Source organism: Hemitrygon akajei, chromosome 19 (genome assembly GCF_048418815.1).
Source record: "Hemitrygon akajei chromosome 19, sHemAka1.3, whole genome shotgun sequence".
Lineage (NCBI taxonomy): Eukaryota > Metazoa > Chordata > Chondrichthyes > Myliobatiformes > Dasyatidae > Hemitrygon > Hemitrygon akajei.
In genome coordinates this window covers 23,150,675-23,163,630 of record NC_133142.1, presented here as the reverse complement: position 1 = coordinate 23,163,630, position 12,956 = coordinate 23,150,675, and the positions used below count along the sequence as shown (strand labels likewise).

The 12,956-nt window shown below is 38.6% G+C and overlaps 1 protein-coding gene across 1 annotated transcript in view; it reads left to right on the top strand.

The window, feature by feature from the left end:
- Nucleotides 1-12,956, top strand: part of dnah12 (dynein, axonemal, heavy chain 12) — a 160,435-nt gene that overhangs the window by 130,870 nt on the left and 16,609 nt on the right. Inside the window, exons 56-62 of the mRNA XM_073072245.1 lie at nt 156-348; nt 2,061-2,253; nt 3,741-3,913; nt 5,374-5,514; nt 7,148-7,306; nt 9,598-9,742; nt 12,279-12,429. Of these exons, the coding sequence (XP_072928346.1) occupies nt 156-348; nt 2,061-2,253; nt 3,741-3,913; nt 5,374-5,514; nt 7,148-7,306; nt 9,598-9,742; nt 12,279-12,429 (1,155 nt within the window). The remainder of the gene's footprint in view (nt 1-155; nt 349-2,060; nt 2,254-3,740; nt 3,914-5,373; nt 5,515-7,147; nt 7,307-9,597; nt 9,743-12,278; nt 12,430-12,956) is intronic.

The following is a 12,956-nucleotide window of genomic DNA, read 5'->3' as shown; positions in this document are numbered from 1 at the left end:
TTTTTTCCTCTTCGCATATGCTATCAAATCTAAGTTTTTTAAAAATAATGTTGGTCCTGAAGACCAGCAATACAATTACTTCTCAAACAAAGTACTTGACTGTGTGCCATTAACATGAAAGGGAATGACAGGAATTTATTTTCCATTTTTTTCAGGTGGTATGGATTGTATCAAACTTGGTGATACAGTTATGGAGTATTCAATGGATTTCCGACTCTATATAACAACAAAGCTGAGAAATCCACATTATTTGCCAGAGCTGGCAACAAAGGTTTCTCTACTCAACTTTATGATCACTCCCGAGGGGCTTGAGGACCAGCTGCTGGGGATTGTTGTTGCTAAGGAAAGGTAAAATAAACCATGTAGTGTGTACTTTTTCCAAATTCTTGATTTTTTTTTCCATTACAGTTGTCATATTTATTATTGTGCATTCAGATGTCATTACATTGGCAAGTCCAGTAAAAGTGATTAATGTTGTCAATAATGTGATGGCAGTTAATGTTTGTCAATAAACTTATCAATGCCACTTTGATGCTGAGCACAGCCATTTGGAGATCAAAATTTCAGCTTTTGCCTGCTTTCAATGTACATGATCATACATACCTACAGCTGTGTAGAATCCCTACCAAAGGAATAAAGGAGAGCAGTTTATGAAAGCTTGTTTCTGAATGATTACCGTTTGGTGCTTTTGAGAATTCTTTAAAGTTGTTAAAGATTTACCGGAGTTAATGTGGAAAAAGCTGAAGGACATTATGACAAAAATTTCAACTGAGGGTCTAACTACTCTTTGGCAACACATACAAGATGCTGGAGGAACTCAGAAATGGACTCAGCCTGAACTGTTGATTGTTTATTTATTTATTTCCATAGATGCTGCCTGGCCTGCTGAGTTCCTCCAGCATTTTGTTTGTGTTGCTTAGAATTTCCAGCATCTGCAGATTTCCTCATGTTTCTAACTACTTTTTGTTGCTTTTGATTTCTAAGTAAAGCTCTTGCCTCTCTATTCAACTACAACATGCATTAGACAATCAGCCGGATCACTTGCCACTAATAACAAAGTGCAATCTTGTGGTGCACATCAAGCCCAAGACACAAGTTGGTGGAATAGAAACATTTCAATGCTGATTTACCCATTTCACCATGTAGTTGGAACTTCCAAAGCACTGAAATCACACAAGCTGTTTAAGATCTGCTGGAGTGACCAAGATCTGCGCCATGCACAGACCTCATTAGCTCTGCCTCTGTCTAATGTTTTTTTATTAGTGAGGCTACAATAAACATTCTATTTAATGTTGCTGTGAATGTCAGTGACCTCTATACATATCTATGTTACTCAGAAAATGTGAACCCAATTTGTTAAAGTGGACAAATTGTGCACTAGTTATCTAATTGGATTCAGTGATTTGGCTTTTAATCAAGTGCTGTCATATGTAGAGTCAGAGTTGTACTGCACAGAAATTAACCCTTTAAGTCCATTATGGCCATGCTGAACTATTTGCTCATATTAAACCCTTCTCCTTCCATGCCTTGCCTATTCAAGCGCCAATCTAAATAAGCGTGGTTATATCTGATTTCACCTCGTCCTCTGACATCACATTCCAGATCAGCCACTGTGTGTGTAAAATAACTTTTTCCCTGAGCTCCCTCTAAAACTCACTTCTCTCACTTTTTGCTTATGTCCTCTTGCCTTTTGACTTGTAGTTCAAAATATGCTGTGCAGGAGAACTTTGAGTTCTTTGATTTAAGATGTTAAACTAAGGTCTCAACTGCTTTCTTAATTAGGTGGCACAGTTTCAAGAAAAACAAAAATAGACCTGCCAACACTTATTCTCAGAACAAAGTTAGAAGTTAGTTATTTGTTTATTGATCTAATATCTGTATTGTGGACTTCACTGTTCGCATTGACTTTTGTCTTACCCCATACTCTAATATTCAAAAGTGCTTTATTGGCTTTTGTCTGTGTGGGAGAGGTGCAGGCCCCACATTGAAAACTTGATCCCACATTTTTTTCACTTACACTCTGAGGTTTGAGATATTAAATCTTTCATTTGTCTGACCAGGCCAGAACTGGAGCATGAAAGGAATGTACTGATTGTCCAGTCAGCATCCAATAAGAAACAGCTGAAGGAAATTGAAGACAAAATCCTTGAGACTCTTGAGGGCTCTGAAGGCAATATTCTAGAGGATGAGAGTGCCATTAAAATCTTGGACTCAGCAAAAATTATGTCTAATGAGATTACTAAGAAACAACAAGTAAGAAACTGACAGAGAAATTTATTTGAGAATTTGTAAGAACTATATTTAATACTATTTTCTCTACGATCACTGATTTAGAATTTTTCTTGCAGGAGTCTGCTTCGTGAAGTTTGCATTATGCTCTGCTTCGTGGTTTACTTTGGTGAACTCTTCCATAAATGTTTCAAAATGTGGTGAAATCAGAACAAAATATAACATATTACTTCATAGTGTTCTATTTTACTCTATTATAAATTGCATTTAACTGATAACTGAGTATACCTGGCTCCCTTAATTAGAAAATGACACTAGGCAAGAGGCAAGAAAATAAGGGGAGAATAAAATTAATGGAAATATTCAATATAGAGAAGTCAAATTCCTCCTCAGCAAATAATTTTCAAGACAAACAATAAAATTAAATTAAGGCACAGACCTCATAATTTTAGGCTATGTACTCAATTCATATTAAATCTATGCTTACATTTGATCCATTATATCCAGTAAAAAGTCTTTAATATCCAAGTTTAATATTGTTCAATCTCATCCATTCAAATGCGATCTTATAGTCTGTGTATCTTGTTTCTTCTTCTAAAACTTAATATCAGACCCAATCAAATTATTGCTACCATTCGGGAAACGGTACTGCAGCATAAAAGCCAGGGCCAGCAGTGTCCAGGACAGCTTCTTCCACCAGGCCATCAGACTGATTAACTCATGCTGATTTGATGTATTCTATGTTATATTGACTGTTCTATTTATTATAAATTATTATAAATTACTATGATAGCACATTTAGATGGAGACGTAACGTAAAGATTTTTACTCCTCATGTATGTGAAGGATGTAAGAAATAAATTCAATTCAATAATTTTTAATATATTCCTTAGAATTGATTGAGGTTTATTACATATCACTAAGAATTTATTTCTCAGTACTTGTAAAAAGGATTCATTTAAATCCACTGACTGTACACTGTAGATTCAAGACACATAACAGTGACTTGAACCCAATAAACTAGACTGATAATTAAGTGTAGCACTTTCTGGGATAATTGAATTGAATTGACTTTATTTCTTATATCCTTCACATACACGAGGAGTAAAAATCTTTAGGTTACGTCTCCATCTAAATGTGCAATCATAGTAATTTATAATAAATAGAACAGTCAGTGTAACATAGAATACACTCGTCAGCTTGAGTTAATCAGTCTGATGGCCTGGTGGAAGAGGCTGTCCCAGAGTCTGTTGGTCCAGACACATTCTGGGTGACTACTCTTTTAGTGGATTACAAGGAAATTAATCCCATTGTCGTGAACAATATTTAACCCTTATTAGCACTGCTGATAGCAGATTATTTGACCATTTTCATTTTGTGTGCACAAATTGGTGCTCCGGTTCCTGTCTTTACAAAAGGTTGTGAAAGATGCTACTAAATGTTTTAATCGTTGGTAAGATTGTCAGACTTGTATCCTTTGTCAGCTGTGTACTATTTATTAACTCTCGCAGGTTGCTGAGAAGACTGAACTGAAGATTGCAGAGTCCCGAGAAGGATACAGAGCAATCGCTAAGCATTCTGCTATCCTTTTCTTTAGCATTGCAGATCTGGCCAACATTGACCCTATGTACCAGTACTCCCTCAGCTGGTTTGTCAACCTCTTTATCAATTCTATCCACGACAGGTATGGTTACCAAAGTTACAGAGAATTCTTGTTGTTTTAACTCTTTTGTGTTGATTTTCTGTCTGTATTGCATGTTTTGTTATGGGTCACGGTAATTTGTCACGCGGGTTTGAGCGTGGTAGAGTAAATGACTAGAGTCACATATTCACCCTTTGTGCTGTTAGTTTGGTTAGAGACTGAGTAGGGATGTAAACTTCTTGTTGACTGCTAATTTCACTAATTGTTGCTATTTTTGATCGTTTGTCTTTGCTGGTTTCGTAATAAACGATCGGACATACTTCTTTCGACTTGGAACTCAGTTATTTGAAAGCGCATCACACAGTGTTAATTCCCTCACTCAGTCTGTCAGCAGTTTTGGTTTGTTCTTCAAATAGCCACTACATCTTTAATAATAATAATATATAGACAGAAATTCAGACCTCTCGGTTTGAACAAAACAGTGGAGGGGTGGGATGATAGCAGACTGGTGTTTTGAGTTGCTTTGAGTAACTGAGGGTCGATTGGCCTTGTTGTCCTGGTTTCTCCTCCGGCCCACCAAGGATCAGTGCATGCAGTTCCCCTACATCTGCACATAAGTGGCCTAGATGCAATCTCATTGGTTCCTGGCACTTGTGACTTCAGTGGCATCACCTATATGGTGAGGAACTTGCTGTGGTGTAGTGAAAAGAATGAGCCTAAAAGCCTTAGATGCTTGGGAAAGTACTGACCCACCTTTGCTAAATACGGTGTTAATGATCAGAGTCATAAGGCATGACACAATCTCTGCAGTCCACTGATTCTGCACTGTCCAGCAAGCACTATGTATAAATTTTACAATGATCCCATTTTGTTCCCCTCTCACTCCCCTCAATCCCCCGCTCCACCACCACACAAGATACTATAACCATGAAATGGTTACAGGTTCTGATCAACTCTGCAGTAGCCACATTGGTGGCACTGAGACCAGCTCTGAAGGTCAGCAGACAAGGGAGAAGTCAGGCAGGGTGTAAGTGATGGAAGACTCTATAGTTAGGGAGATTCTGTGGCCTCGAGGAGGTGCCCAGGTGATGTGTTCTCTTCTGGTTGCCAGGGTCAGGGATGTCTTGGAATGGCTGCAGAGCAATCTCAAGGGGTTGGGTGCACATTGGTACCAACAGCAAGGTTAGAAAGAGTTTGAGGGTAGATTTCTCCTAAGGTAGGAGATGACCCATAGAAGAGAGCTGGGTTGCACCTGAACTGGAGGGAGACCGATATCCTGACTGGGATATTTGCCAGTGCTACTCAGGAGCAGTAGAGTGGCTGATGAGAAATCAGGATAGTACTTTAGCCAATGAGAACAAATTTGATCATAAGCTCAAGTCTTCACAAATGTTCTGAACAACTAAAACACAAAGTTTGGAGATCTATGTTGCAATATATGATTAACAATAGTGCTTCTTGATCAAGTTTCTTAATCTTCTGTCTTATCTTCTCATCACCAGTAATAAGTCAAAAATCTTAGAGAAACGTCTTCGTTATCTGAATGATCACTTCACATATAACCTGTACTCCAATGTTTGCCGTTCGCTATTTGAGAAAGACAAGTTGCTTTTTTCCTTTCTGTTGTGCAGTAATCTGCTTTTGTAAGTATCGGTTTTCACTAAATGTTCCCTCCCAGTTACCATTGGTAATTTATGATAAAGTATTTTAATGAGAATAATAAATGATGTTATCTGCTTAAATAGGTTATTATGTAATTGCACTTAAGAAATCAATTTTGTGGCTGCTTTCAAAGTCAACATAATGTGTTTCCATAGTACAATGTGAAAAGTAATTGAAAGCTGTTGGAACCACACACAAAACGCTGGAGGAACTCAGCAGCCAGGCAGCAACTAGAAAAAAAGTACAGTCGACATTTTGGGCCGAAACCTTGCTGAAACATCAGCTGTACTCTTTTCCTAGATGCTTCCTGGCCTGCTGAGTTCCTCCGGCATTTTGTGCGTGTGTCACTCGGATTTCCAGCATCTGCAGATTTACTCTCGTTTGTTTTTAGTTGGAACCAAGTAGCTTGTGAAACAATTGCAAATGCTCTGATTTTATCCATGATGGGAAGTAATCGAGATTTGATAGATTCTGGTGCTCTTATGATTATTGCACTTTAGGATAAGTTACTGTTTGATAATACCAAATTTGGATGGATGAGAATAACTTAAAATGATCTTGGCTCAAAATAATGAGAAGAATAGTATTAAAATAATAGAAGTCATCTCCACAGTAAAGAATGGATGTCAGGACTCTGAACTGAATTGTTAATTTTAATGTGGTATGATGGATGTTCTGGCATTTTTCAAGTGGGTTGAATTTCTGCTTGCTTTAAATTCATAACAGCATTGCCTTGATGATCTGGGCCTTCTGACCCTGCAGTGCTGCTGGAAACTCACTCCTCTACAGTGAAATGTCTGGCAGCTCCATTCCAAACTGACCTTTCTCAGCTGGGAAAAGTAACTGCAGAGAGCATCAAGTATACTTGGTTGAATTGAGTAACTTCAAAGCTTTCAGATAGGAGTAATCTTCAAAGCATCGGCTGGAATTATAAACAACATTTAACATTTATTTTGCATCCATCTTGCACTGGGCATAGCCCTGATGGTCACACAGGACCACTGGGATATTTCTGCTGCTGCCCACTCTGCGGAGTTCTGCCAGCTGGATATACCCGTTCCGTTGCTTGCTGATTTAGAGGGATGCAGCATCAAGGAGAAGTGAGTGAAGTTAAATCCCTACAAATGGCACAGTTCTTCTTGGGTTTGCCTTCGTTTAGTTAGGAACCAGTGGAAAGTTAGTGCCAACAACATGGAAGCTTAAGTCAAGAACATTTGTCACAGTCCCACTGGACTCTGTATCAGTTTTCTTGGTGGACAATTTGCAGGCAGGCTTAATAAGACTTTCCAACTCCTAAAATTCTAACACTAGTAATGAAAAGAGTGTGAAGGGTGTTGCCTAATCTGTGAGCATATGATTCCTTAGGTATTGAGCTTAATACATCTCTTGACTATTTCCACCATAAAATAGGCTGAAGGCCATAAACGTGTGTACAATGCCATTCTAGACTATCTGGTTCTTCATGAATACGGCCCTTCATGTATTGGATGTAAAGTGTGGATGTTTTGTTACAGGATCCATAGATTCATTTACAAAGTGTAAGAACTTAATGCAGCCTTTGGTTTTGTGTTTGGTATAAATTAACAATTTTCTTTTCATTTTTGTTTCATCCAGGGCAAGACATGATATCAATTATCAGGAGTTTATGTTTCTGCTGACTGGAGGAGTGGGGCTACAAAACAAGTTAAAAAACCCTGATCCATCCTGGCTCCAGGACAAGAGCTGGGATGAGATCTGTCGTGCAAGTGACCTACAAAGTTTACATGGCCTGAGGTAAGCTAATTTAATGAAAATACTGCAGCTACTCTACCCACAGTTACAAGATGGCTATAGTCATGCTTTAATGGTTTCCACATGCATATTATAGCACAAAGGAATAATGATTTGATAAAAATCTGTTTAAATTAATCAGAACTAAAATAATTTTAGCTGACTGCTGAGCCACAAATGCAATTTAGAACATTCCTATATGCCTATAATTTTATGAAAATGATTCTATGATGTTGTTTTATGACATTTTTAAAAACAATCTTTTTATTTCTGTAACTTCCTCTTACATCATTTCTGATTTTTTCTCTTTATTTTGGTCTTCTGTATGTTCTGCTTTCATGCTTCAGACACCTTTTAAATACTTCCCCTTTGTCTCTTAGTTTTATGACAGACATAATGTATTGCATGAATAAAAGGGAAATAAGTAATGTTCATGGCTCATTAATAGTGTTACAAAAGTGGACAGCATGCCTCAGACTATGATTGATAAATGTGTCCTATCGTTGGCCATCTGTGATGAAAGTATTAAACTGTACATTCATAGGACTTCAATCACAGTTTATTAGTTCTACAACAATATTTGATTGCTTGAACTGTTTTTACAAAATAATGTCTTATTATGGTCATAAACTAGAATATGAATTTGTAATGTTTACAAAGCCATTTCTTGTTTCAATTTTGGTATGTCTTCCTGCTTGCTGTAAGAAACGGTTCTAATTGGTTTACTAAGGTTTATTATTTACATATAAGACAAAAAATGTGGGGAAGATCTCCATTTCAGACTTAAATTTCCAATTAATTTCTTTGGTTGTTGAAGTAGCCCCATTTGTAATAATGTTTATCTCCAGTGTCACATGTAATAAGATTTTCAATACCTAAGCAAAGACTGGTGAAGAGTTGCTAATCGATTTCCCACAATATTGTCGTTCCGTTCCCTATTTTAGATCCTAATAATCATGCTTACTTGCTTCTTTCTTGCAGTCACATCAGCATGGTTTTAACTCAAAACTATTCAGGCTACGTCCACACTACGCCAAATAAATCCGTAACCAAAGCTTTTTCTCTTCGTTTTTACCCTCCGTCCACGCTAAAATGCTGTTTTCGTCCCCCAAAACCAGAGCTTTACAGAAACGCTTTCCAGGGCAGGTATTTTTGAAAACGCTGCTCAGGCAGATCAGTGTGGATGGGGTAACCGGAGAAATCTGAAAACACTGTCAGATGATAGTGTGCTATTTCATTGTTTTCTTGAACGCAACCTAACAATTTCAGAACAGACGGCAAAGAGACTGAAGCCAGAAGAGTTAGAAATGTACTCACCAAATACTTTGACCCATAACTTACTGAATAAATAACTATACTGTACTCACTTTGCCCTGTTTTCTGTCCTTGCTGGTATGAAGGTGGTTTACCTATTTATGCAAGTACTTCTCTGACAATAGGTGTGTAACAGCCTAATGTAACATTGTATAGAAATACAAGATAACACTGATGCAGACATGTTTTACACATTTAACAAGGTGCTTTATTAATGCAACAGAGTTAGTCAGTTTTTCAATGTTCGTCATCAGCCGGGTCATACTCCCTGTCGGTTGCCTCCGTACGCTTCAGTATTTGTTTTTTTTAACTTTTAAATCTTCCTGCGCGAGAGCCAATAGCTGCCCGTCATTTAAGATTTTCTAGTCTGTAACTGAACAGTCTTTCACAGCGAGACTCAACACCAAACATGTCGTTTGTTTTCGGTAGATGTGTCCTGCGCATGCGCAGTAGGAGGAGATTTGACGAGATCTCTGTTTCAATGTGGACGGAGATATTTTTAAAAACGCATAGTGTGGACGCCTATCGTTTTTATGCGAAACCGGCATTTTCAAAATTATCCGGTCTAGTGTGGATGTAGCCTCAGTACGTTTTCATAACTACCTTTTCATTTACACCTGTTTAGCAGTTTAGAAGCCTTTGAATAATCAAAATCACATTGCAGTTGTGGCAACTTGCATTAATGAACACCTTACATGAAGAGCATGGGTTAAGAATGACTGCTGCTTGTGGCTGTGATTTAAAATGAATACAGTGCTGTGACAAATTATTTTCAAGCTAGTTGAGAACCTATAGTGTCAGATATTGATCGAGTAGGCTTTGCTTTCATATTCTTATTAAGTTTTTTAAAAAAACATTAATCTAACAATTTTATAAAGTTTGTAGATTTCTATTCTTGTGAGTAAGTTAACAATAATTTTGTGTTTTAAAAAATAGTAAAATGTAAAAATAAAAAGTATGTACCTACAATTTCCAAATAGGGATCATTTCTCCAAGTTTATTCGAGAATGGCACAAGATCTATGAAAGTAAAGAACCACACAATGAGCCTTTACCAAGTCCATGGGATAAAAATATCAATGAACTTCAGAAGATGATTATCCTGAGGATGCTTCGACCAGACAAGGTAAAAAAAAATGTTTCTGAGTTTTCTCTTTACACAGGTACCTTTGACTGGCCCAGTTCTTCTAGAATTCCAGGTTTATATATTTTCCAATAATAGAGGCATATTTTGAGTAGATTATGTCTATGCCATTTCTTTGAAAGACTATTTCTGTTAGTCCCCAGTCTTTTTACAATAGAACTGCAAACATTTCTATACTATTGTGTTAGTTAAATTACCTGATATATTTATCTCTGAAAACCTACCACAGTGTATTTAAATGCAGCATGAAATGGGTGTAATATTTCAGTTATTAAACACCTAACAGAACAACACAGACAAGATGCTGGAGGAATTCAGCAGGTCAGGCAACATCTATAGAAATGAACAAACATCTGTGGTTCAGGCTGAGACTCTTCTTCAGGACTAGGAAGGAAGGTTGAAGTCATCAGAATAAATAGTGGGGAGGGAATGGGGAAGGAGGACTATAGCCATGTGGGTGGGAAAGATAAAGAGTTTGAGAAGAAGGAATCTGAAAGGAGAGGAGAGTGGACCGCGGGAGAAAGGGAAGGAGGAGGGACACCAAGGAGTGATGATAGACAGGAGAGGAGAAGGGGTAAAAAGCCAGAATGGGGAAGGAGGGAGGAGACAAAGAAAAATCACCAGAAGAAGTCGATGTCCATGCCATCAGTTTGGAGGCTACCGATATGGAATATGAGGTGATGCTCTTCCACCCTAAGTGTGGCCCCTTCATGGGCCATGCACCGACATGCCGGAACAGGAATGGGGATAGGAATTAAAATGGTCGACTGCCAGGAAATCCAGCTTTTGGCAGACGGAGCAGAGGCTTGACAGACCAATCACTCAATCGCGTCTCTCTAATGTAGGCGAGGCCGCATCGGGATACAATGACGATCACAGCAGATTCACAGGTGAAGTGTTGCCTCACCTGGAAGGACTGTTTGGAGGTGAGGAAGGAGGTGAATGGGCAGGTGTAGCATTTCTGTTGTTTGCAAGGATATCTGACAGGAGAAGGATTAGTGAATTTAAGAGCAGGGTGGAAGTTGGAGACAAAGTTGAGGAAATTGATGACCTCAGCGTGGGTGCGTGAAGCAGCACTATTGCAGTTGTCATTGTAGTACAGGAAGAGTTGGGCAGCATTAACAGGGAAGGTATATTGACATTGGTGTTGCTTCATGCACCATTTCTGAAACCACTCTCCCCTTTCTCGATCTCGCTGTCACTATTGCGGGAGACAAAATTTCTACCAACATCTTTTATAAACCTACCGATTCCCTTGGCTATCTTGACTGTAACTCTTCCCACCCTGTCTCCTGTAAAATGCTGTTTAGTTTTCTCAATTCCTTTGTCCCCACTGCATCGTTTCCTAGGCTGCAGCTTTCTTTTCCAGGACACCAGAGATGCTGTTCTTCTTCAAAAACTGGGCTTCCCTTCCTCCACATTGATGCTACCCTCACTCACATCTCTTCCGATTCTTTGGACATCCGCACTCATGCCATTTTCCCACCACCTTAACGGAGATAGAGTTCCTCTTGTCCTCACCCACCACCCCATGAGCCTCCGCATCCAACACATCAACTTCCACCATCTTCAAAGGGATGAAGTCACTCTCACGGTGAAGGAGAAGCAACAGCTCACATTCCGTTTGGACGCCCTCCAACCTGATGGCATGAACATCCATTTCTCCTATCAGTAATTTTTTGTTCCCTTTCTCATCCCTCTTCTTCTATTTCCCACTTTGGCCTCTTACCTCTTCTTCTCACCTGCCTATCACCTCCCCCGTTGCCTTTCTTCTTCTCTTTCTCCCATTATCCACTGCTTCTTCTCCAGCCCATGACTGTTCCCACCCACCGGGCTCCACCCTACTCTTACCTAGTCCTCCTTCCCCCCCACCGCCCAAACTTTTTATTCTGGCATCTCTCTTTCCTTTCTAGTCATGGAGAAGTTCTCAGCCCGAGACATCAACTGTTTATTCAGTTCCTGACCTGCTGAGTCCCTCCAGCATTTTGTGTGTGTTGCTCTGGATTTCCAGCATCTGTAGATCTCTTGTGTTTATGGAACGTCTACCAGAATTGCTTTTTTAATGATTTGTTTTTCTCCATTGTAAAGGTGAGAACTTCTTGTTTGACTATCCTGCTCAACACAGTATTTATTATTTTCTCATATGTAATGTTTGAAATACTTTCATAGCATTTTCAAATGGTCAGTGTTACAGAATATCGCCATGTAGAAGTTGACTAAAGGAGTGGTATACCATAGCATTTCTTCTGCAAGAGACTGAAATGTAGATACTTCAGAACTTTTATTTTAAATTAATCTTGTACAAATTAGAGAAAACAAAAGATGCAGGTGAATCTTATAATTCATATTATCTTAAGGATTTGAACCTATGCTGTTATCTCAAATGTTCTTGATTTTTTTTCCATTTATTGGAACAATTATTATCTGCTGGGAGAAGTTACTTCCATTTCTAGAAGGAAATTAAAACCATAATGACTTTTTGACCATATTTCTGAAAATGCCATGTTCTGTCTTTCAGATCATGCCAGCGGTGATAAATTTTGTTACAGAAAAGCTGGGGAAACGCTTTGTGGAGCCCCCTCCGTTTGATTTAGCGAAGAGTTTTGGAGATTCCAATGCTACTATTCCACTTTTATTTATACTTTCTCCAGGAGCCGACCCAATGGCAAGTGAGTTGCTGTGGGTCCCTCGGATCATGGATATGTAACGTTTCTTCTGCATTTGTTCAGCTTTTAGCAATGAAGTAGTACATTGTATATGAACATGAGGATGCAAAGGTGCAGTTTTATTAATTCTATTATAAATGTTATTGATAATAACATTTCTGTATCATGTGATGAGGCTTTTGATACATTTCTCACTATTCTTTGATGTCAATTGTTTAAATTCTAGTTACTTGCTGAGTGAAGAGGTATGCCTTAGCCCAAGTGGGCACTAAACTTATAATGCATTTGGATGGTGCTGTGTGTGGACTAGCAGGTGTGGGGTAATAATAAATGTTAGGGTTCCCTAGATTGAGAAGTGGTGGTGACTGCAGTTATGATTGAAATGTTGGCAACGTGTGTTGTTATATGAGGGGTGATTGATAAGTTTGTGCCGTAAGGTAGGAGTCAATTTTAGAAAACCTAACACATTTATTTTTCAACATAGTCCCCTCCTACATTTACACACTTAGTCCAATGGTTGTGGAGCATAC